The 27,397-nt window shown below is 33.2% G+C and overlaps 2 protein-coding genes and 1 long non-coding RNA gene across 3 annotated transcripts; 1 reads left to right on the forward strand and 2 right to left on the reverse strand.

Annotated features, from left to right (window-relative positions):
• Positions 1–507: 507 nt before the first annotated feature.
• LOC131057184 (uncharacterized) lies at positions 508–1,611 on the reverse strand. Its single transcript, XM_057991371.1, has 3 exons — positions 1,310–1,611; positions 928–1,090; positions 508–684 (listed from the first exon to the last, which is right to left on the reverse strand). The coding sequence occupies exons 1-3, from the start codon at positions 1,609–1,611 to the stop codon at positions 508–510; spliced, it is 642 nt and encodes a 213-aa protein (XP_057847354.1).
• A 653-nt stretch (positions 1,612–2,264) lies between these two features.
• On the forward strand, positions 2,265–6,518 carry LOC131057176 (uncharacterized). The gene is made up of 3 exons (XR_009108917.2): positions 2,265–2,737; positions 4,462–4,513; positions 6,216–6,518. It is a non-coding gene; the product is annotated as an uncharacterized LOC131057176 (long non-coding RNA).
• Positions 6,519–13,380: 6,862 nt separating this feature from the next.
• On the reverse strand, positions 13,381–14,823 carry LOC131057236 (probable 2-oxoglutarate-dependent dioxygenase AOP1). Its single transcript, XM_057991423.2, has 2 exons — positions 14,278–14,823; positions 13,381–14,149 (listed from the first exon to the last, which is right to left on the reverse strand). Exons 1-2 carry the CDS (start codon positions 14,667–14,669, stop codon positions 13,603–13,605), a joined length of 939 nt encoding a protein of 312 aa, XP_057847406.1. The 5' UTR covers positions 14,670–14,823; the 3' UTR covers positions 13,381–13,602.
• Between the last annotated feature and the right edge of the window lie 12,574 nt (positions 14,824–27,397).

Genomic DNA, 27,397 nt, shown 5'->3' on the forward strand with positions numbered 1-27,397 from the left:
GTATAAATCAAAATATAAATTATTTACTATAAATTATCAGTTAAGAGTTACTGATTGAGTTCAAAAAAAAAACCAGGACTAAGAGCATAAAAACATCACGAGGAATGGGCAATGAAAGTTGAAAAATATATGAATCATTTGAAAGACTATCAAAGAATATTCGGATATGCATACTAGGTCGACCCAACCATAGAAACAAAAGAAGAAACACACTTGATAAGCCTAACAAAAAAAAAAATGTCTTATTAATTAAAGACGCGTTCATCATTTCACTAATACTAAACAACATTCACACAATAAGATGCACGAACTATAACACATCTTTTCAAACGTCAAAATTTGGCCTTAAACTTAATGAATTATTTTTAAAACGCTAGAGCTGCGACAAGTGTACCTCTTTGGTATGGCAACCAAACTATATGTCACCCAATCGTTTCATCACATTAAATTCTTCTCTACCAGCCTTATAATTCCTCAATTTCTTTCCGCAATTCCTCAGACTGCAACTCACTGAAAGTAAAAAGGCTTATATCCTCGTGGATTATCTTCGCTCACAAGCACCTCTGGAACCGAGATCTGGGCATTGCGTGCAAAGCTATAAAAAAGGGGAACCGATAAACGTTTCTGCCACCCTTTACAATTCACGCGGTGAACTGCACACCTATATCTACCATTGGCCCATGCCTGTCATCAAATAATATTAACAACTGCACAACAACAACAAAAAATATATATAAATTATAATAACAGAGAAGACAGAAAAGATTAATTTATACCTTGAGGCTTATCCCTAAGTTGACAATAAGCGAGTTTGGTGAAGGCTTGATATTGACCCATTTCCCATCTTTCGATCGAACCTCAAGCCCTCCCTCTTTATCATTGTGAAGGGTTGTTAGGCAACCTCGATCTGCATGAGGAATCAAACACTCTTCCATGAGATGAGAAATCGTTTATCCGCAACCAGGCTGTACATTCTTCGAAATCAGAGTGGTAGAAAGTTTCAGCGTCCAAACCCAGGCTCACAAGAATGAGTTTGGTAATCCTCTGTGCAAGATCTGACAGAAGTAATCTGAAAGCACCTATCACTTCACTGTAATATAATATGGCACCAGAATTGCATTAGTAAGAATAGTAACAGAATATTAAATACTAGTTATCTTTTTTCAGAGCAACCAAATATTTTGAAAATAATTGTGAAGTGGTTAAACTAAAACAAGACGCGCATAACCTACCAGAAGTTAGAGTTTCCTTCCTCGGGCTATAACTTTCGAGACAATTCAAGGACTGAATCTGAATTGGGCATGTCAACCAAGTTAAATGAACGCCGGGGGCACGATTGTAACTCCTCCCAGGATTAGAAGTTGTGACGCTGTCTTTAAGCTCCATGGACATCGACACCAGATCCTGGCTAACAGACAAAACATTTTGCAGAAGATCTTGTGGAACTCCATGATTCATTAGCCTGAAAATCCACCATTTTTCACAAGCTTTTCCGAGTTTGACAATCTCCGGATGATATTGGAGACTGTCTCCGTCAATTTCCTGGGGAAATTGTGAAATGTCAATCACAGGGAGACCATCTTCAAGAGGAGATTGTAAGGACGAGGTCATGATGACTGTATGAGAGAGGAAGATAGAACTACTCTCAAACAATATTGTGGAGGATTTCTGAGGCTTTTTTCAATATCTCAATCGTTACAGCCGATGGTGCTTTTATATCTCAATCAAAAACTTGGCCGTCACGCAAACTGGACGTAAGTAAAACACAGGTCAATATGTCCCAAATAAATAAATATGCTAATAAAATAATGATCGTCAATCCGAAATTAGATATTGTAGCCGCCCTAGCAAATTTTCTTCGTTAACTAGGAACTAACAAGTACGTTAGCAAAACAATAATATACTTATCTCTAAGTGGTCTATGTGGGTATCGTGTCTTGAACTTTGAAATCTATGCATATAAGCACTTTCATATGTTTTTCAGTCAACATAGTCTTTTTTTCATTTTTAAGCTACTTGAAAGGGGTCATTGACACGAAGAACATTTCCGTCTCCATTTGTTAAGGCATTGACAAAGGCAATAGGAAGTGTATATAGCAAAATGATAAGAGAGGGCGTTAGAGTGGTTTCTTTCTTCGTCTCTTTCTCTCTATATAAAATGTATCTTTGTTGGATTTGACAAATCATAGTATATTATACTTCTTGTTGCAAGTAATGATATTTTAGAGTTTACTTGAACTTGGTAACTACTCAATACTTTATTAGTCCCTGCCTTAAGCAGGGAACTAATGTTTTCATGTAACTCAATTAGTTTGTCAAATGAAATCAAAAATATTTAATTCTAAAGTTTTAAGTATGATTCTTTTGATTTTTTTTATTTTTCAAATTATTTTAATTTTTTCCTAAAAACATTATTGGCTGATAGAATTTTCCTGGGGGCTTAAATAAATTTTCAATAACAAAAAATATAGAAATTAGTTGGCACTGTGCTTACCGCAAGTGCTCTGTACAATTTCATTAATGATTTTGTAACTTGAAACAGGCATTTGTACAGGTTTTTTAATGACTCCAGTTGGCATTCGTGGCAGTTTTAATCTGTGTGTCATTCACTAAAAAAACTACACTGCGTTCATTGCTTCTACAATTTTGTTGCATTCTCATTTGGCAGGGTGAAAGATTTAAGGAAGCAGACCATTTTGTTTGCGAAAAGTTTCCTAAGAAGACTGCATAAATACAGGTGTGATTTGTCAGCAATTCTTAGTTGCAGAACGCTACCATTGTTTCTCTGTTTTTGTTAGTAAAAAATTTCATTATTTGTTTTTTAATTAAAACCCCTATTTTTTTTATTGCTCAACTTCATTGTTATTACTAATGTGGGTATTTTCCAGAATCGCTGATTATTGCCTGAGACTTTCATTCATTTATTTGTTCACTGACAGGGGTTTTAGAGAACAGTATCCAGACTTTTTTGCAGGAGCTTTGTTTACTGTGACTTAATTTGAAGAATTTTCATTTAGCTTCATTTTCATTTTCAAGACTTTTGGCTCTATGGCCAATGCATAGGCTAAGGCTACTGATATCCTTCTGCATAGACACTTTGTCCTCAATGTTGTTCTTGTGTTGAGAAAAATTCTCCTTACAAAATCATAGATTTCTCGCTTGAAACGAAGCAGAAGAGCGGAAATGTTTTTTTTTTATATTCCGTTGTCCACAAAATTCGCCACAACAATGGCAGGAATTTGAGGTGTTTCTGTAATGCATATGAATTTTTTTATCCAGCAAATCAATATCAGATTGGACAGTTTTGTTGTCCACTTGCATTAGGGATCTTTATGAATTTTGAAAGCCGCGATTAAGAGGAATTTTTTTAGTCTGCACACCACTACAGGCTGGTCTTGTTACCCATTAACTACTCTTTGATCCCAACAAACAATTTCGAGGGGCAAACCATCCTCCCACCAAGTCAGCCATTCGCCTATCAAATATTTGTAGGGAAAATTCTATAATCCTATTCAATTTGACCCTTCCATTGGTGTGCACTTATAGGTTAAAGCTCGGGACTCTTTTTTGCAAATGTAGATAGAAATCTGCATAATACCAATTCCATTCTTATTTCCCTGCAACTGGTAGGGGTTTCACCTTCAAGGTTGTTTGTGCAGTTGCAACAAATAACTCAAGACAAAATTTGTGTGTATATTACAACCATTGCATTTCATGGCAGTTACAAAACCTGGGCATGCTCCATTTTTTCCGTTTGCATAATAGTATTACAGTATCAGCATGGCCTGTAGCCTTCTTACATTGCCTACTGGTGCACTAGGCCTATCCTATGCATTCCGTGTTTATTTTTCAAATTCATTTTGTACTGACATTTTGCATTTCTAATTGAATTTGAGGTTTTGTATCGAATATTGAATGAAGTATTCTTTAAATGAAACCCGTGTGAATTTGATAGGGATAATAGCTATCCTTGTTGAACGGAATCATAGGATTATAAATTTATAAATTTAAGCAGAATACAAGGACACTAGGGCTCATTGAGATTGAAGTTGTGTAATTATTTTGCAAGTGGGTATGATAAATAAATCACAATGGAGTAAAGTGGATTCCTGAACCTTCCTCTTTTTCCTTTTTCCTTTTTCCAGTTGGCTAAAACTTGAGTGAGCATAAATCTAGCTTTACCATTCATGGAGTTTGATAGGGATATTCAGTATTTTAATAGTTTTATTATGCAACGCTTTTTGAATGGATTTGGGGGCATATAAATTTTAGCAGAATATAGGGAAACTGGGGTTCACTTTCCTTGAAGTTGTGTTATTTTTTTTTCTTTATTATTAGACAAGTGGGTTAGGTAAGAAACACCCAATAGAGAAAAATGGATTCCCAAACTCAGCTTTTCTTCTTTGTAAAAGATAATATTGTGATATGAATTGACAATATAAATGTGTTTTTGTCTGGCAGGGTATCCTTTGCACAACACAGTCTTACAAATTTCACATGCTTACTGCTCAAGGTAAGTAACTATTTCTTAAAGTTGTTTCTTTTGATTTGTTCTTCAAACATATATGACCAAAATATTAGGCTTTGTTTTTTTTTCATCTAGCCTAGGTAAGAATTCACTGAGATGGAGTTTATTCATTTGTAAATCCTAGAGTTCTTGTATTCTGTAAGAGAGAGAGATTGTTGAACAAGTGTAGTGTAATTCTTTTAATTTTAATAAAGAAATAGATACAGTTTTTAAAGTGATATCTGAATAATAGTAAATTTCTCTATGTCTTTTGAAATTACCTTAAGGTCATATCTTTGCTTCTACCAGTGTTGATAAGTTAGAGAGATGTAGCTTTCCATGCTAATTTGATAGGTGATGTGACACTTCTGAGGTATCAATAACAGTACACAATAGTTTTCTCCCTCAAAGATAGTTCAATATTAATGTGAAGCTCTTCAACATTTAAAGTTGTTTGAAGACAATAACAATACACAATGGTTTGCTCTCTCAAAGATAGTTTAATATTAATGTGAAACTCTTCAACATTTAAAGATGCTTGAAGACAACTGTAGGCTTTAGATAGCTCATCTTCTAGTGTACTCTAGTTCATTTCATGTCATGTTGCTTTCTTTGCCAAGTTAATTGGTTTAGATAAGAAACATTTTCTTATTTATCTTTTACCTTTTGCTAGGATTTTCACCAATTGAATGATTTCATTCAATCAAGAGCATTAGCATAATTTCAATGTTCTTTTCCAAATAAAAGATAAGATATTACATAGTTGTTAGACCATGTATCCCAAATTAGATTTCTAGGAAAATATGGTTTTCCACCTTTGTAAGCATCGAAATCACCTTAAGGTTCCATACAAAATAGAACACTTGACTAGTTGTACGTGTTGGTAGTATACATTTATTAGTTATACTTTTTATTTCTATGGCATTTGTATATAAATGTTGTCCCAAAAAATTGCAGCTTATTACTTATACTTTTTATATCTATGAGATCCCTGTATAAATGTTCTTTGCAGCTATGTGCACATTCTCATGCTAGATTTCCCTAGTAACTATTCTTAATTATTATAGGACCAGCAACCATTTAGAGAAATTCATGGGACATATTTAAAGTACCTATTTGATGGTCTGCATTCCATTGCTATTACTAGTTTAACCAAAAACCAAAAATTTTAATAGAAAAGAAGTTATTGCGATTTTTCTATTGTTTTTGAAATGAAACCATGTGGTATTGATTTATGAGATTATTCAAGTCTTATGGCACTATTTAAAAACTGCATCATTGATTTAGATTTTAAAGATAAATGCAATGTTCATGTCTACAACCTATTGCTCATATTTTTAATCTTAGCAACTATGCTTTGAAAGTTAGTGTAAAAAATCCTTAACATTTAGGGGAACAAATGAAATCTAAGCAGTAAGTATTATTGATGTTCATGCCTATAATATAGTCTAGTTATTGTCATATATCTATTGCTTTTGAAATGAAATCACATGGTATTGATTTATGAGATTATTGAAATCTTATGGTATTATTTGAAAAGTTCATAGTTAGCCATATGAATCAGCACAACAACTTGTCATAGCTATATGTTCCTCCATAGAACAGAAAGTTTGGCAAATAAATGCTTTTTAGAAACACTTTTGTTTTTGTTTTCAAAAATTTTGATTTTGATACGGATTGACAATTTGATTGTGGTTTTGTCTTGCAGAGTATCTTTTGCATGGGAAAATATTCTAGCTTCGACATGCTTGCTGCCCAAGGTCAGTAATGAATTCTTAAAGTTGCTCCTTGTTCAGTTCTTCAAACATAAACTGCTTTCCTCTTTGTCTATATTCGATATTTCTAATTGGGCACCACAATAGATAAAAATCTTCTTAGTCTAAGTAAGTAATTGAGTAAAATGGTTATAGACACTAGTTCAAACAAACAAAATACATCAGAAAACCCAATTATAGTAGAAACATACAAATCACATGACCAACCACTTATGATGTCAATTGATGAGGCTCTAGACAAGGTAAATTGTTTATGAACTGACTCATTCAACTACATAGTTGGTGATTGCTCATTTGATACAGTCCCTGGTTTGCTCCATTGTAAATATACACCTAATGAACTACGTAATGGTCTTATAGATCATTTCTTACATTGTCTTCACAATGGTTGTCCTGCAGCATTGAGCTCTTTTGAACATGAATTACATCCAACAATATTTTATGATTTGCATAATATACATGATAAAAATATATATTTACGTGGAATGAGACTTTTAGCAACAAAAATCAATGCCAACGATGAAGTTGGACTTTGGGGTGACATATTTTGTGTGCAATGGTTACCACGCTGGTTAAATATACCCATATTCATTTGGTCTCTAACATGCAAAAAAACATATTTGCATTTCAATAGAGATGCACGTCATCCTACAATATTAATTATTTTCCATGATACAAATCCAACTACTGGATATTATGAACCTATCTTCAAGGATAAGCACATACAATTGCCTTCAAAGCATGTAATCAAAATTGTCTGTTGCATGTTACGAATACGACAATGTCTGGAGTACAGTTGCAAATGCATTTGATACACTTGGACTTTGCTGACTTGCTACATCTGTTACTCCATGTGGTGAAAGCATGTTTGCTATTATTGCTTTACTATCTGAAGAATGATTTGATGCAATTGCTTTACGATTGTATATGGCCCAATATTTAGCCAATGCATTGAAAGTGCAGAACAAATTTGCATTGGCATGTGTTGACATGTATGAGAAACCTACTATAACAAAGAACAATTGTCTATTGCAATTGCAATCACTCATTTCTAAGATTGGAATACCATATGCAGAAAGTAAACTTGAAGGTTCTGAATTTTGTTTGTTATAGCTTTCGCACATATTTCATGCAACTATATACATATGGCAAGCAACTGAACAACCCAAAGATAAGGTATATTGCAATTGCACATAACAGAGAAAAATATAAACTTGATTTGCTTTCAACACAACTCACGTCATTGTCATTAAGAACCACTTTACAAAAACAACAACTAATAGCTAATATGCATACAAGGCAACCTATTTTGATACAAGTTAATGCAGCTGCATCTGCATCTACACTACCTCCTACACTTCAATGAAACCTAGACTTGTTACCAAATGCACTGACTTTTGAACCAAGTAACTATGGTCAACGAAATTGGATTGGTTCATAGAATGTTGCAACAAACAATACAATTACTTCGCCTATGACAAGCTTAGCAGCCCAAAGAACTACATCTTTATCTATCTCAAACTTGAAAACCGCTCGCTCATTGCGATGTCACAAAGTTGCAATACTTAATAAAGATAAGCCAAAACAAGACATCGCCAACAAACAAATGGTTGAAACAATAGACATTGCAAAGGAGAAGTCTACCATTCCACCAAACCACCACTCTTACAGTCTCATGGCACACTACTTCACTTAGCATTCAGCCACATTGATGTACTGTATATGACTGTTGACATGCCACCTCTTACTGGTAGATCACATTACCCATTGCCCATTGCACATAAAAAAACTTTAATCTGTTCACTTGTTAGGAATTTCTATTTGTTCATATTTGCATAAAAGCAAGAGTTTCTACTTGTCCACCAACATTTAAATTCCATGCAGATATACTATGTTCAGACAATGCTTTCCTGAAAAAGTTGAGTAGTGGGCCAGAATTTGAACCTTATAGAAGAGATTGAAAATAGTTTCAAGTCATTGGGGTTTGACAAAATACTGCATGCACTACATAAGTGATTGAAAAAGTTTTCCAGTCATTTGTGTTTAAGAAATAAATGCAATACTAGCTAAGTGATGATAAATAATATCCATTAGCTTATTATAATACAAAATTGCAATTGGAAGACTTCTTAGAATGTACAATAAAAAATATTGGATGAAAACAATATTGTTGTGGTAAGGAGTTGAGGAGCTGAAATACAAAAAAAAATAGTTTCAGTAATATTTAGTCTATATTTTGGATCAAAATAAAAGTTTTTGTTTCTTTTTATTAGAAAATATATTAAGACGTATGAGCAATTGTTGAAGATCAAACCTTTTTATTCAAGAACGCATGATTTTTTTTCAGAATGTTTGTTGATAGATCTAGATTATAATCTTTGCAAGTTATTGTCTTACGTATCTAAAAACCCGATTCACAAAAGTGTACGTTTTCATATTTCAACTACTGTCAAACTTCTTAATTAACATTTTAATTTTCTTAATTTCGCAAGTTAACAAAAGAGAAGTTGTAAACAATCAAAAGCCGCTTGCTTCAACTACTAGACAGCTCGAAATACTATTCACATAACTATAATATTCAAAGCAACATCTATCTTATTTTTGTTTTGTAAATAACTAGTTAATTGTCTTTCACAACATACTTTTGATATTATGCTTAGTTTTTGTAAATCCAAATCTTTTGCACTATTTAGTTGCACTCAGGACCCGCATGGTATTACACACCACACTTTCCAAACTACCACTTTATACTAGTTTTGAAAACTAGTTCTTAGAACACCACAACCAGTTATCAGTTTTGTACCAAATATCAGTTGTAAATTGTTTTTAAAATCATATTATATATGTATTTTTTTTAACAAAGATTCCTGCAAGCAGTAAAGTGAGAAAAGTTGTTACCTTTTCATATGTAGTATTATTTATTTTTATACATTTTTTACATGCTCAAAGTAACTTTATACTAGAAAATTGTTCAAAACCTTTGACGGTTCTCATGACAACTTATATTTGGATATGATTTTTTTTGTTGTCCACTAATACATGTCTGTAGCTTTTTGTGACACATCACTACAACTAAAGTCAATAGCATTTTGTGCTATGCCTATTTATTTATTTATGCCTCAAAGACTATAAAGATAAATTTCATTCCATGTTCACCTACACGCTATTTCAAGAGAATTAAAAATCTTTTCTTCTCATATTCATACAGTTTTTCTTATTTTGATGCCTTCAGTTTAACCCGTCAATCTTAATCCACCTAAGGACAAAAAATACGGAGTTGAATAATCAGGATGTTAAGCTCTAAATCATGAGAAAGTTTGAGCAATCTCAATTCGACTATGATTTTACAGCATAGTATTGATATTTCTTCATTTCCCATATTTCATTTTCTCCTAGTGCCCACAATCTCTACCTTTCCCTCACCAGATTTAGCATAAGGCAAGGACTCTAGCTGTATATCACAACTCTTGTTTCTCCATGCTAATAACTAAGTTTTGCAAGACAATTAAATGTATATTGTGCTATATATCTCCTTTACTAAATCACATGAAAACTAGAATAGACTAACTTTGAATAATTGTCTAACTTGTAAACTAATGGAAATACCAAAATTTGATATGGTTATATAGCCAAATTCCTTGAGATTTCTTTCATATTATATCTAGATTTTTCTATTTTTAGAAATACATGGTCACTTCATCTTACATGTCTTTTTCTATTAATAACATTTTACAACAGTGGCTCACATTTAATGTATTAAATAGGGAACTCACATTTGTTTATCATTATTAAGTATCCTAACTAATTAACTTATCTATTTATTTAAATTTGGAGGTACCAACAATAATTACATTCATGTGCATTCCATACTATTAAATAATTAAATAATTAAAATAAAAATAAATAACATTTACTCATTGATATCAATTAATACTATTGTGTAAGCACAATTTTTCATCATTCAAAAATATTTTATCTATATTTCATCTGTGTTTACAATTTTTCATTTTCATTCTATTTATTTATAGTTAATATAGATCCTACTACATTTCCTTATAATTGCATTTCTCCCTTGTAATTGGAAGCACGTGTTGTACATTAATCTTGTAATGTTGCTGCAACTACATGTATAACCTATGATGAGGCATTATAAGTTAAAATATAGTTTCATTTTCTTTACCTATGGTAACTTTTTGAATCTTGTATAGTAAGAGTTACACATTATGGTATACATTGGGCTTAAGAGAGCTTATGGTATAAATCATAGTGAGATGAACTTATCCTTCACCACCATGATCATTCTATATGGTTTATTTGCATGTTTGATTAACTACAATTATTTGAGATGGCCACTCTTAAGATATAACTTGAAAAAAAATATTTTAAAATAATTACAAGTGAATAAAAAAATATAATGAAGTGGTTTGGCATGAAATTATATTGTATACTTTAAACATTTAAATGTTTAAAGCTATGAGATTTCCACAATCCATCTTGTATTCTAATGTATTTATCTAGATTCGATTGTGTTTATTTTTTTCCAAACGTTTTGAATCACACTCCATGATTCATCATGAGAATGAAAAGAATTCCAAAGACATGAAAGATGATGAATCATAGAGTGTGATTCAAAACGTTTGGAAAAAAATAAACATAATTGAATCTAGAAAAATATATTAGAATACATTTAAATGTTTCTATTTGTAGTTAAATGACTAAGTTTTTACATGTTGGAAGCCAATTATAACATACTATTATTCTATTCTAACTAAGAAATAATAGAAACTAACTCATAGTAGTTTGATTAAATGTGGTTATGTTCTTATTCAATTTTTTGTTTGGTTGAATAACCCTTTATTGGACACTCCAATCATGACTATTTCAAGTTGTATCAAAGATACTAAAAAACTATCTCAAAATTAGATTGATAAGAAAGTAAGGAAAGAAAGAAAACTCTTGAATTTTTTATTGACCTATTGAGGGATTCATTTCAGAATATGATACATTGGTAAATTAAAATGAGCATGTATACCATGAATCTTCTAGTAGGAGAATATTGAATAGAATATTCTTATGACCTTTGAGTTAAGATTTAAATAGATTGGTAAACTAAGATACTCTACAAGAAACATGAAATAAAGGCAACAAATATGAGGCGATTTGTAGGAATGGTTACAAAAAAAGCTATGAACCACATAAAATTTAAGATTACATTATAAAGAGGAAATGGTATTGTTAATATTATCGGTAAGGCAAATGACATGTATAACATGAAGAAGACAATGAAGAATCAAATGGATGCATTTGAAGAAGATTGATACTAGAAATTATGAAAGTGATGAGGCATATTAAATTAACACAACTAGGTAAGGAGAAAGTGAAAAATAAGGCAAGGAAGAAAGTATGTTGAAGGCTATATCAAGTATTAGTAATAAAACTTACAATATTAAATATTCTAAAGTATGTGGGTATTCTAAATTTTATAGAAACGAGAAATTAGATAATTGATGTAAATCAAAATTTTCAATAGTAAGACATCAAGGATCTAAATAGGATAAAATTTATTAAAAGTAAATTGAAGGCTCATGCCACAATTTGTTGCAAGAAATTTTAGTTAGAAAAAAATAGAAAAAAAAATGAAGTATTTGAAAATAGAAGAAAATATATACAAACCAAAATATAAGCTCATTATTATAAATTATGAACTAGAGTATCTAATTGAATTCCAAAATCTAAAGAAAAAATACATGACTTAAAGCTCACTAAAATATAATGTGATAAAAATATATTAAAATATCATGATGAAGGGGCAAAGAAAGTTGAAATATATATGAGCAATTTTAAAGAGATTCAGATATATTAAATATGCATACAATTGAAAAAACATGCTAAATAGACCTAACCATAGAATTTTTTTGAAGAACCACACTCGATAGACCTAATGTTAGTTAATTAAATAGATATTCATCATTTCACAATTATTTTTATTTTTTTATTGATTATAAGGTAAAATCTAGAATTCTTCAAAGTATATTCTGATTTCACAGGTACATAAAGCCTAACAATCTAGACAAACCCACAAATACTTGCCAGCACACCAGTCATAGATTACATTTACATTACATCCTTATACCAAACCTAGGCTTCTAGCTACAACCATATACATTTATCAATATGAAGCAAAGGTTAGTACAAAATGCCAATAGTAGAATATGTCAAAATAGCAACCGGGATTCTGTACACACGGAGTCAAAAAAGAACAAGGTGCCACAAATAGAAGTCTACTCTAGATCCAGCCAACCCAGCCAAGGGGGGACCTTCCATCCACGCCAGCCTCTGATCATCCAAGTTGCTGACATTAATAATCATATGTTGGCAAACCATCGCTCCATTCCCTCTTATCTCTTTCATGAGTGCATCTAAGGTGTTGACAAAGAGAGTTCTGTCTCCTCACTTAACATTCCCCATGTATATCCATGGGAGAGCTCATAGATAAAAATCCTCGTGTGTTTAGGAAATCTGCAAAAGTTTTCTTTGTTGAGTCTGATAACCATTGTGACGTTCGAGAAGATAGTATGGAATGTGAGTCTATGAAAAGACTCAGTAAGGGCCATTTCTATCCCTTGATACTTCTCTAAATACCTAATCCTCCAAATGTACCAAATAATTTCACATGAAAGCAAATTCCAAAACTGATTAGTGTCTTTTTTAAGTCCTTTAATAAAACCATATACAACATCAAGTATGCTAATATGCCAAGGAATAATAAACCCAAACACCTTCCAAACCTCCTTAGCTACAAAGAAGTCAAAGAAAATATGTCTAATTGTCTCTTTAACCTTGCAAATGTTACACAAATAATCATTACAATGTTTAAATCTGATAGGTAACTTATCAAGCAGAAGCAGCCATTTAAAAGCTTTCTTTTTAGGAGCAACAAGAGAGTTCCAAATATTCTTAAACAGCTTACCCATTGAGAAGGGGATGAATTAGAATACCAAACAGTATTAACTTGATTAACAATATTCTTATTATACATCAAAGAATTATAAATAGAAATAGATTTAACATTACAGAACAAATTACCGTCAACCCAAGTAAAAGAAACAAATTTGTCATTAAAAACATAACATCACAAATCACTCATTTCACCATTATATTACTAAACGACATTCAACTAATAAAATGAACCAACTATAACAGATCTTTCCAAATGTTAAAATTTGTATGAATTATTTTGAAGACACTAGAGCTGCGACAACTGTACCTCCTTGGTGTGGTGACCACACTATATGCCACCTAATTCTTCTCTTATCTGCTCTATGATTCCTCTAATTCTTTCCGCAATTCTTCAGACTGCAAGTCATTTAAAGTAAAAGGCTTATATCGTCGTGGATTGTCTTCGCTCACAAGCACCTCTGGAGCCAAGACATGGGCATCGCGTGCAAAGCTATAAAAAAGGGGAACCGATAAACGTTTCTCCCAGCCTTTACAAATCACGCGGTGAACTGCACACCTATATCTACCATTGGTCCATGCCTTGAGGCTTATCCCTAAGTTGACAATAAGGGAGTTTTGTGAAGGCTTGACATTGACCCACTTCCCTTCTTTCGATAGTACCTCAAGCCCTTCCTCTTCATCATTGTGAAGGATTGTCAGCCAACCTCGATCTGCATGAGCAATCAGACCCTCCTCTCCAATAGATTTTCCCTGAGATGAGAAGCCGTTTATCTTCAACCAGGCTGTACATTTTTCGAAATCAGAGTGGTAGAAAGCTTCAGCGTCCAAACCCAGGCTCACAAGAACGAGTTTGGTAATCCTCTGTGCAAGATCTGACAGAAGTAAACTGAATGCACCTATCGCTTCACTGTAATATAATAGCACCAGAAATTCATTTGTTAGAATGGTACCAGAATATTTTTCTATGCATAGCAACCAAACAATTTTTCAATAATTGTGAAATGATAAAACAAAAACAAGACGCGGATAACATACCAGAAGTTTGAGTTTCCTTCATCCGGCCATATCTTTCGAGACAATTCAAGGATTGAATCTGGATTGGGCATGTCGACCAAGCCAAATGATTCAAAAGTAATCGGAACCCCGGGGGTATGACTGTAACTCCTTCCGGGACTAGAAGTTGTGACGCTGTCTTTAAGCTCCATAGGCATCGACAGCAAATCCTGGCTAACAGACAAAACCTTTTGCCGAAGATCTTGCGGAACTCCATGATTCACTAACCTGAAAATCCCCCATTCTTCACATTTTCCAAGTTTGACAACCTCGGGATGATATTGAAGACGGTCTCCCTCAATTTCCTTGGGAAAATGTGAAATGTCAATCACAGGTAGACCATCTTCAAGAGGAGATTGTAACGAGGAGATCATGATGAGTTTAAGAGAGAGGAAGACAGAACTACTCTCAAACAATATTGTGGTGGATTTGTCAGGCTTTATTCAATACAAATGGACATCCTCACAGTCGACAGCCAGTGATTTTATATCTCTATCCCAAACTTGGCCGCCAAGCAAACTCGACGTAAGCAAAACACAAGCGAACATAAAAAAAAGAAATAAATATGCCAATGAAATAATGATGGTCAATCCGAAATAAAGAAATAAGAAGGTATCGTTACTGGGCCGCCCTAAATGTATTTTCTAGGTTCGCCAGTAAATAACAAAGTACGTTAGCAAAATAATATTGTAATTATCTCCACGTTGTCTATGTGGGTATCGTGTCTTGCACGGCAAGTTAGAACTTCTAAATCTATGCATATAAGCACTTTCATGTGTTTTTCAGTCAACATAGTCGTTTTTCTTTTATCATGTGGAAAGGTATTGAGTTTATGTGTGATGGATCAAATCTGCTACGTGTGTTTTGGAGTGTTGTATTTTACACATCTGTCAACATCAAATCAGATTGTAATCTTTATTCTGGATTGTGCTTGAATTTTATAAATGAAATACAGCAACGGGATTCAAACTACTATGTAATGTTCGGTTCTTTTTTAAGCTACTTGAAAGGGGTCAATGACACTAAGAAATCCCACCTTTATGACATTGTTATGCATGTTTTCAAAATAATAAACAAATACATTATTATTTACAATTTTTATTTATCTTTTTGATTAATTACTATATATAAATACAACTAATTCTTACTTAATCTAAAAAGGAGATCAATGCAAATAAATCGTATCCACAATGTTTTTTAGAGTAATGACATGAGAGATATTATAAGGTAAATAAAGAGAGTGTGTGTTTGTGACACAAGATATGCAAAGGGAAACATATCACAATGGAAAAATATATTCTTCAAAATACACTTAATAAATATTACACTACAAATTAGGTTATGATAAACATTCAAAGATATAGTTATTCAATGAAAATATATACACTTTATATCAAGAGGAATTCCGGTAGCATAATCTCACATAAACTCAGCCAAATATTATCCATTCTAATATGTCAATATATTAAAATAGTTTATAGCTAGTCCAAGCTAGACCAAATCCACCTCCCATAAATTAAATAATTACTTAGTTAATATGTGTTAATTAATAAATTCAATAAATAAATAATGAATTTAGAAAATCTAGTAATTTATCCTTTTGATTATTGACTTAATGAATTAAAATAATTCATTATTATCCTCCTAAGAGTTTGAAATGGAATTTTTCTTATCACTAGTCAAGTTATTTCTTCTACCTTTCATCTTGAGTCCGTAATCAGTTCAATCAAATCCTTGTATTTGATCATATTTACATCATCAATCTAATCTCTCATAATCTCTATAAATATGTTTTTTTCTCACCCTTTTCACCAATGATTTTTTTATGTAAGTTTACTCTATCAAGTTTTTATTTAAAACAACATAGTGTTATGTTGTTGAGTTGTAGCCACATCCATTGATAAAAAGGTCATCCTAATTGATATTAATGATTGTAGTAAAATCTAGGAACTAGTTTTTCAAATTTTGTGTGTATTTTGAAGTTCATTTTTTTTACTTTATTTTCTGAATTTTATAGCTCATTCATTTTTGTGAAACCTACATGAATAAACTAAGCCACTTACTAGTGTGCAATTTTATTTTTCTTTCTTATTTTGCAAATCCCTTTTATTTTTAGGTGGCTTTAGAGACCAACTTTTTCTATGAGCCTTCAAGTTCAAAATTAATGCCATAGTCCAATAGGTTTATGGTGCTAGGTGCCATAATATTGGCTATTTAGGCTAGGATAAAGTTCAGTGAGAATGGAATTGTGCTAGGCTTCTATAATTGGCCATGGATTGAGCACAATCGGTTATGCATTAGGGGCATGAGGGAAAACCACAAAAGTGAACCAAAAATAAGTGTTAAATTATATACGGATAATGTTTAGGACATTAAATTTAGCCCACACTTTATCAGGAGTATGAGCTTATGCTCATAATTTTGGTAAAGTATAGGAGAATCAAAAGACTTTCACCAAGACATGAAGGAGACAAGACAACACCAAGCCCCTAGGACTTAGGTTATTATTAGTAAAAAAAATCAAAATAGAAGTAGAAACATGATTAGCATAGGTTACACATACAAATGGAGCATGCAAGAACAAAGAAGGATATGGCATCATAAGGCTAGTAAGGAATACTTGGTAGGAGCCATAAGAGGATATTCAAATAGTTCTAGCAAGGTGCATTATGTTAGTTGACCCTTACTATGGAGTATTACAAAGAAAACTTTCTATTTGCTAGATAATCTAGATAATATGACTAGAAAATGGGTGTTTTTGATTAGGGATAAAACATAATTTGAGGGGACCTAAAATCCCTAACAGTAGGTTTTGAAGGCACCCGAAACCCTCTATAATTAACAAGAATCCATAACCCAGAAGCAGAACATTGCAAAAAGATACAACACAAAGACTAATAGTAGCCAACCATCAACCAAGCATTAGAAAGGCAACTAAGAACAAGCAAAGCCACCCACCTGGCTTAAGAAACTAAACAACAGATGTCAAAAAGACAAGAGAAATTTTTTTTTCAAGGCTCTCTTAAGTAAAACTAGATCAAAGATCCAAAGGTTTTTTCAAGGCACCTTTAACCTGCATCAAGATTAGAGGGTTTTTCCAAGCACTCTTAACTTGATCATTGGGTTTTAGCAAGGTTCTTGAAACCTTAACAACCAAAGTCATGAAGAAAAATATTAAAGAAAAATCTAGAAATAACTGATACTCCCATGGAATCAAAGGCAAAACAATGATTAGGGGATTTTGAAAGGCTCCCCAAACCTTCAAATTGGTTTTAGATATGGCTCTCAAAACCATCATGCTAAAACCTACAAAGATTCTCCAACATAAAGTCATCTCTCCTCTAGGAAAACTCCTTTCCACCTCAATAGAAAAGAAACCCACCTCAATAGGAATAGAAGAGACATATACCAATAGTTGGAAGAGCCAAAATCGAATCAACCCCAAAACCAAGCAGCCAAAGACATAAGTAGACCACATAGAGATATAACCAACCTCTCCCACCAGGCAAATCGCCACCTCCATATGAATGTCCTCTACCTCAATAGGAGTTATGAAAGAGTTAGAGGGGTGCAAAATGAGCCAAACCCACATGATGGCCACAAGAGAAAACTCCACCTTGATAGGAGCCTCATGGGAAAGAACCCAACCAAGAATAACAAAAGCCCACTTGAGAAGAAAAATCATAAAGCACCAGGAAACAGTGGGGACAAGCACAACCCTAAGAGAACAAATCCCTAACCAAAAAAACCATGGGCAACCCAAGCCCTTGATAATTTCTAGCATTTTGTTTGACCACTAAGAAAAATAGAGACAACAAAATCCCTAGCACCAAAAAAAATGCTCGAAGAAAAGACAAGGAGAGCATAGAAGCAAAGTAAAAAGAAAGGGATTTGACACCAACAATCTCCCCACAAGGCATATCCACACAAAGGAATGCACCAAGCCCAACAAGACAAGCAAAAAAGCCAACAACTAAGGGAACCAAGCCCCAAATAACAGAGAGAGCTCCATGCAAATACCCTTAAAACAAGGCATAAACCTAGAAAAAAAATGCAAAAGATCTCCCTCAGTACAACCAAAAGAAGAAAAAGGGCCACCCTTGCAACCCATGTCATACACCTTCAAAGATAAAGAATACAAAGTAGACTAGGTAGAAATAGACATAGGGGACAAAGGAAAAAAAACCACATCATAGAACATGGCACCCAGACTACAAAAAGGAGAAATTATCTCCTCATCATCTGGGTCAAATTCATATTCATCCTCAAATGATTCCTTTGCACCCTCCCTCCCACCTTAAACCCTACCCCCCTGCACTTCACTGCTCCCACTCATCCACTAGAAAATGGGTGTTGAACCATACACTAAATACAAATATTAAATAAAAACCTATGTTTGCTAGGTAATCCAAAAGTTCAACTAGAAAATGAGAGATGCAATGGCATCAAGAACATCATAGTGTGTGGTCAAAGTTTAAGAAAAAATATCATCGTTTATGCATAGCGTAAAATATAGTGGAGTGTGTGCCCCCACATTAAAGAAATTTCATATTTCATAGATGGAGCAACTTCTTTAAGGTAGCATACATGCATACATAAGACAATAATGTTGCAATAGTGAAAAGCCCCAAAACATAGGCAAATAAAAGTGATGGTCACAAGACATAAAGGAGAGCACATAAGGGATCCAGTATCTAGGGTAAGTGCGCATATTAGATAAATCATGTATATCAAGTATGATTGTTTTTAATTAACTTCATTCTCCTTAAGTAGTGGAACTACAAGCACAAAGGAAGAAGAGCACAAAAGATGAACAAAAGGTATTTTTGGTCAATATGGTAGAGACCAAAAATATCTCAACACTTTCTATCATCCCCAAGTAGACAATACAAAAACACATTTATTATAAAAGCACATTTACAACATACAATGTATACAACATATAGAAGATTACTGATACAAATATAAGAATATTACGACATGGTCAATCACTTCGTATTCTTGTGTTAATGGAACAATCAAGGGTCATCAAAGGAGAGCTTAATAAACACAAAGATACATCAAGAATCCCATTTCATGGAAGAAACAAAATAATCTATTCCATAGATAAGCTATTCTAGAAAATCTTTTTCCTTGAAATATTGCTCAACATTATTTAGAGATGGTGGATAAAATATGAAAGTAGACATGGATAGTGTATTATATTGATCTATCTCTAGGGCCAAATAAGGACGATGCTCATATGATGCATCATTATGTATGTCACTAGGAGCCAAAGTTAATGCTTTTAAAAACATAAATGATAAATCATCATTAGCATTATAAACATATTCAATAATTTATCAGAATCATCATGGAAATTAATCTCAATAAAAAAATTTATTCTAGGAAGAGAAGAAGAAGAATTAGAATAATAAGGAGGAGGAGGAGGAGGAGGAGAAGAATCCTTTTCAATCTACAACTTTAAATTTTGACAAGGTTCATCAAGGTAAGGATTGTCTCTAGGATGTTGGGCATTTTCCTCTTTTACCTTTATGGATTTTTGGAGGTTCAACCACAACATATTCAAGAGGAATGTTAGGAGTTGGAAGGAGTCTTGGTCTAGGATGTGGTTCACTCATAACCTATGGGATAGGAAGGGATAATTCTATATGCATAGATGGCAAAGGATCCTTTGGGGTACCATCAATATTTTTTAAAAGGAAAAAGTCTTGAAAGACATAGAATAGGAATAAAAAAAGAAAATGATGAAAAAGTCTTACATGAACCATAAATCTATCGCACATCATCACAGGTTCCATAAAGAAGATCACGAAGGATCATATAAGGAAACTAGCCCTTATTAGCTTTGAACTTTTGATAGGAAACAAAAATGATATCTTGACAAGGTTTGAGTGGTTAAGGTTTTTGAGGCCAATAGTAGTCAAAAGTAAATTTTCCATGATTAGCCAAAGCCTTTTAAATTCCATGATGTATCATTCTAACTTTCCCAGTGTAAGGAATATAATTTAAACACTTATGGATGTTAGAAGTTATTTCTTTCATGGATTTGAGGCAACTAATAACAAGCAAAGCCACCCACCTAGCTTAAGACATTAAACAAGAGATGTCAAAAGGATGAGAGAAAAATGTTTTTCAAGGCTCTCTTAACTAAAACTAGATCCAAGATCCAAGGATTTTACCAAGGCACCTTTAACCTACATCAAGATCCAAGGGTTACTTTAGGCACCCTTAACTTTGTCATTTGGTTTTAGCAAGTTTCTTGAAACCTTAACAACCAAAGTCTTGAAGAAAAACATTAAAGAAAAATCTAGAAATAATTGATACTCCCATGGAATCAAATGCAAGACAATGATTAGGGGATTTTGAAAGGCTCCCCAAACCTTCAAATTGTGTTTAGATATGGCTCCCTAAACCACCATGCTAAAACCTACAAATATTCTCCAACATAAAGTCATCTCCCCTCTCGAAAAATTCCTTTCCACCTCAATAGAAAAGGAACCCACCTCAATAGGAACACAAGAGACATATACCAATAGTTGGAAGAGCCAAAATAGATTCAACTCCACAACCAAGAAGCCAAAGACATAAGTAGACCACATAGAGCTATAACCAACCTGTCCCACTAGGCAAATCACCACCTCCATAGGCATGATCTCTACCTCAATAGGAGTTCTGAAAGAGGAAGAGGAATGAAAAATTAGCCAAACCCACACCATGGCCACAAGAGAAAACTCCACCTTGATAGGAGCCACATGGGAAATAACCCAACCAAGAAGAGCAGAAGCCCACTTGAGAAGAAAAAGAATAAAGAACCAGGAAACGGTGGGGACAAGCACAACCCTAAGAGAACAAAACCCTAACCCCAAAAAAACCATGGGCAGCTCAGGCCCTTGATAATTGCTAGCATTTTTCTTAACCACTAAGAAAAATAGAGCCAACAAAAGACTTAGCACCAAAAAAAATTCTCAAAAGAAATGACAAGGAGAGCATAGAAGCAAAGAAAAAAGAAAGGGATTTGAAACCAACAGTCTCCCCACCAAGCATAGCTCCCTATAGGAATGCACCAAGCCCAACAAGGCAAGCAGAAAAGCCAACAAGTGAGGGAGCCAAGCCCCAAATAGTGGAGAGATATCCATGAAAATACCCATAAAAGAAGGAATAAACCTAGAACAAAAATGCAAAAGATCTCCCTTAGCACAACCAAAAGAAGAAAAAGGGCCACCCTTCCAACCTATGTCGTACACCTTCAAAGATAAAGAATATAAAGTAGACTAGGTAGAAATAGACATAGGGGAGAAAGGGAAAAAAGCCACATCATAGAACATGGCACCCAAACTATAAAAAGGAGAAATCACCTCCTCATCATCTGGGTCAAAGTCATATTCATCCTCAAATGATTCCTTTGCACCCTCACCCACACCTTAAACCCTACCTCCACCGCTCTTGCTCATCCACTACAAAATAGGTGTTGAACCATACACTAAACACAAATATTAAAATAAAACCTAATTTTTCTAGGTAATCCATAAATGCAACTAGAAAATAAGTGATGGAGTGGCACTAAGAACATCATAGTGTGCAGTCAAAGTGTAAGAAAAAATATCATCGTTTATGCATAGTGCAAAATATAGTGGAGTGTATGCCCCCACATTAAAGCAATTTAATATTTCATATATGGAGAAACTTCTTTAAGGTAGCATACATGCATACATAAGACAATAGTGTTGCAATAGGGAAAAGCCCCAAGACATAGGCAAATAAAAATGATGGTCACAAAACATAAAGGAGAGAACATAAGGGATCCAATATCTAGGGTAAGTGCGCAAATTAGATAGATCATATATATCAAGTATGATTGTTTTTAATTGACCTCGTTCCCCATAAGTAGTAAAACTACAAGCACAAAGGAAGAAGAGCACATAAGATGAACAAAAGGTAATTTTTGGTCAGTATGGTAGAGACCAAAAATATCTAAACACTTTCCATCATCCCCAAGTAGATAGTGCAAAAACACATTTATTATAAAAGAAAATTTTTCACAAAAGCACAACATACAATGTATACAACATACAAAAGAATACTACTACAAATATAGGAATATTATGACATGGTCAATCAGTTTGTATCCTTGTGTTAATGGAACAATCAAGGGTCATCCAAGGAGAGCTTAATAAACACAAAGATACATCAAGAATCCCATTTCATGGAAGAAAACACACAAAAGAATCTATTCCACAAATAATCTATCCTAGAAAATATTTTTCCTTCAAATATTTCTCAACATTATTTAGAGATGGTGGACAAAATGGGAAAGTAGACATGGACAGTATAGTATATTCTGCTATCTCTAGTGCCAAACAAGGACCATGCTCTAATGATGGATCATTATGTGTGTCACTAGGAGCCAAAGTTAATGCTTTTAAAAACATAAACAATAAATCATCATTAGCATTATAAACATATTCAACAATATTATCAAAATCATCATGGAAATTGATCTCAAGAAGAGGTTTTATGATAGGAGGAGAAGGAGAAGAATTAGAAAATTGAGGAGGAGGAGAATCATTTTCAATCTACAACTTTAAATTTTGACAAGGTTCATCAAGGTAAGGATCCTCTCTAGGATTGGGTGAAGGCTAAGAAGATATGATCAAATAAACATTTGACTACGTAGGAGAAGAATGACTCTTGGATGCAATCTCATAAGCCTTGGCATGACATCTTCATTGACATGTTATCAAACTATGATTTTTTTTATTATACGACTCAAAGCTTCTATATAAGAAATTCAAGGATCACTTAATATTGATTTCTTCTCTTTTATTTCTCTAGGAACTAAAGGAGTAGTAGAAAGAACCACTAGAGCTTGAGAGATAGATGATGTTGGGCATTTTCCTATTTTTCCTTTATAGATTTTTGGAGGTGCAACCACAACATATTCAGGATGAGTGTTAGGAGTTGGAAGGAGTCTTGGTCTAGGATGTGGTTCACTCATAACCTATGGGATAGGAAGAGATACTTCTATATGCATGTATGGAAAAGGATCCTTAGTGGTACCATAAATATTTTTTAAAAGGAAAAAGTCTCGAAAGGCATATAACAGGAAAAAGAAAGACAATGATGAAAAAGTCTTACACAAACCATAAATCTATCGCACATCATCACAGGTTTCATAAAGCAGATCATAGAGGATCATATAAGGCAACTAGACCTTATTAGATTTGAACTTTTGATAGGAAACAAAAATGATATCTTCACAAGTTTTTAGTGGTTAAGGTTTTTGAGGCCAATAGTAGTCAAAGGTAAATTTTCTATGATTAGCTAAAGCCTTTTGAATTCCATGATGTATCATTATAACTTGCCCATTGTAAGGAATATAATTTAAACACTTATGGATGTTAGAAGGGATTTCTTTCATGGAATTGAGACAAGGATCTACCAACTTCAAATGAAATTGGTCTAAGGTAGGGATAATGCTAAATGTAGTATCTAAACACTTCGAGCCAACTTTTATACGAAGGGTAATGAAACCAATGGTGGGAAAAGTAAAGCCATCATGTACCACCATAATCAAGGCTTTGGATTTATCATGTGTGTCTTGATGTAATTATTATGTGCAAAGATGTTCTATTATAATATTCACCATATATACTGGATCAATACACACTCCACGTGAGAGATTATCTTTGATTTTCATAGTAATGTATGATGGACGATCAAGTGCTTTATGCTATTACTTGAGCTAAAGTTGGTATTAGCTTTAAATCTAGGCTTAGGTTTCTCTTGGTCTATCAAGTTCACAACATTTTTTTGGTCAAGAAATTAATTAGTGACCATATAAATATCATCTAAAGTTTAGATCAACAACATTTTTGGAATGGGAAGGGAAAAAAATTGGTAAAGATTTGGAAGTTTTGATTATGAGGTGTTATAGATTAATTCACTTTATCATTCACTTCAACCACAAGTATAGAATTATAATCAATGAGGTCTTCAATTCCATTCTTCAAACACATACATTTCTTTATGTCTAGGGATAACTTTAAGAAACTATCCCCTGGGCAAAAGTGTAAAATCCTAGTGAATTAGACATTTGTTTTGGGGGGAAATTTTCATATTGTTGGTTAAATGTTTTTCAAAGTAGGAAAAAAATTATTTTGTATTGGCGATTTTTTCCTATGGTATGAAAAATTATATAAAATTATGGCAAATAATACCTTGTTCTATGGGGAATATATATATTGTACGAGGTGAATATTTTTTGTTTAAAGGAACAAATATGTAATTGTATGGGTGGAAATTTTTAGTCTGAAGGAAAAATTATTTAAACGTATTGGCGATTTTTATCCACTGCTTGAAAATTATTTAATTTGTTTGGCTAATATTTTATTATTTATGGAAAAATATATATTTTATTGGCGATTTCATGAACTCATTACCATTAATAGACAAGGCACATCACATCACATATGTACATCACATTCAATCCAGACTCTACATGATGTATCAAAAAGTGTGGCCTCTTTGACATGTGAAGGGTGACACATACCTAAAATTCATCAATGATTTTAAACCGTTTGATGATCGTAGATCAATGGCTGAAGTTTTATTTCAGCCAAATTTTCTGAAGAGAACATAGTTCACTAGAAAGTGCCCGAAATGGAATTGGATTCAATAGACACATATCAAATGTTATGATCAATAATGTTGGCTATTTAATATATGTCTATTCACTAACTGCAATCCACTCTATCCCCACGACTTCCAATGTGGTACTTGCCAACTTGGTACTGGTTTATAGTTGTTTCCAATTTCACACACTAGTGCATTTATGGGAAAGATTTGCAGAGATATACGAAAGATTTAAAAAAATTGAAAGGAATTAATAAGGTTAGAGAAGTAATTATTATAATCAAGAGATTCAACTATTTATATACAATCTCTACTTCTTTCATCTTCAATTAGCCTTTGCCATTTGGTAGATAAATCGTCAGAGCTCACGGTATTTAAATTTTGCCTCTGGTTTAGGTCTATAGGCTCAGGTTGTTTAATTTGGTAATCTAATTTTTCAAGATGGACACTCCTATCTGCTTGAGAAGCATTTCTATGGAGGACCAAAGGGTCTTTTTGGGCTTCGTTAAAGATCCAACCCTCTAATCAGTCTGTAAGGAGGTTGAGATGTTCACCAATGAGGCTGTGAGGATGGTGCTGGGTAGAGACTTTCTACGTAATGAGAATACATACCATGTTAACACAGACATTACATCCTAGTTCTTCGCGTCTCTTCTAGACCTCGAAGGAGACAAGGTGGATATGTTGATGTTGATAAGGAAGGTGTTTAAGGAAGACTTCCTTGGAGACGATATTACTATTGTCGTCCTTGCAGAATTAGGGGTGGGGATCCCTTGGGCGAGTGAATTAACCAAGCTTCTCCTCCTTGACCAAATAGTGCTAGTGGCCAGGAAACCATTTCTTTTGAACCTGAATGCGGAGTAGTTGACACATCATAGGAAATGGGTGTGGATTGGCAAGGAATTTCTCCAAAAATGGTTGCTCCTGGATGACTTTCCAAACTATAGTTGGTTTGAAGAATTCTCTCAGCTTATGTTGTCTGAAGAATTCTACATGGAGTGAGGGCCAGATTCTTAGGGTAGACTATCCACTACCTGTGCCCTATCCCCGAACCCCTAGTAGGTTTTTTTTTTTGGCTATGTCCTCGCAACCTGAACCTCACAAGCTCAATGGCTCACTCATTTTGGCTTTAAATTTTTGGAGGGACTCAAGTCTCAGACATGTTAAAATTGTAAATTTCTGAAACATAAATATTAATGATAATTTTGCAAATTCCAGTTCATTTTAGTTTGCCTCTTATGGATATAAAAAACTTTCTATTGCATTTTATTAATGATAGTTTTGCAAATTCCTTTTGTCTATGAGCTACGTTATTTGAATATTTTGTTAAAAAATGGAAATAAATTTAATACTGTGATATTTTTTATGTAATGCTTCTTCCTCTATATTTAATATATATAAAAAAAATCCAGTTTGTTCCATTAATTATTTGTACATTGATTATGGTTGATTATAATTTTATAAATATGTAAGAAAAAGATGTTTATCTTGCGAAAAACAACTAAATTAAAAGTCCAACTTACTTGTTGTTGAAGTTTTGAACTAGTGCATGTGTGGGTTCGTACATGCTATGATTTATAGTTAAGATTTTCTCATTATGAAGAAATTTGAGACACTTATGAATGGTAGAGTGGATCGCTTTCATGGAAGAGAACCAAGGACGTGAATATATTATTAGAGAAGTTTCAAAAAAGAGAATTGACAAGCAAATATATTTTATCATTTATATATATATCAATATACAATGTGGTAATTGGTCCCATTTGTTTTGTATTAATTAAATTGAAATAATTAATTACTTTACAAAACACCCAATGAATGAGGTATTTTATGAAGAAAGGCACGTCTGCTTATTTGGTCCTATCACTCATTTGATCTTATAATCTATCATTGTAATAGAAAAAAAAAGACTATTTAATATACTTTTGATATGATAATCAACTTTGATATGATAATGGACAGCTTACCCTCTTTTTTAGTTCCTTTTGTGGGCTTGTTTTTTCCAACAACTCCAATGGTTTTTTTTTCTATATTCAAAATGACAAACTTTTATGAATCTGATCAATATATCATACATATATATATTGGAATGAATCATGAGAGTATGTCTTTGATCTTTGTAGTGATATATAGTGGGCCATCAAGTGTTTCAATAGTATCACTAGAATGAAAGGTAGTGCATATTGCATAGGTCCTTAGGAGGTGCAGGTTTATCAATAAGATTCACCACATTATTAGACTCAAGGCCAAGGTCATTTTAAGAAAATTCAAGATTATCAGATTCAATTAGAGAACACGATTAGACTCAATTAGATCAACAACTTAGGGTGGATTTCAGCCGAAATGTGGGAAGTAAACACATTTGTGAGAACTTCACCCAGAATTGAATGTTTTACATTTAATTAAATATAATTAAGTCTATAAAGCTCTATTTCGGGAGGAAATTGAAAATGATTAAATAGAGTTA

Source organism: Cryptomeria japonica, chromosome 8 (assembly GCF_030272615.1).
Source record: "Cryptomeria japonica chromosome 8, Sugi_1.0, whole genome shotgun sequence".
Lineage (NCBI taxonomy): Eukaryota > Viridiplantae > Streptophyta > Pinopsida > Cupressales > Cupressaceae > Cryptomeria > Cryptomeria japonica.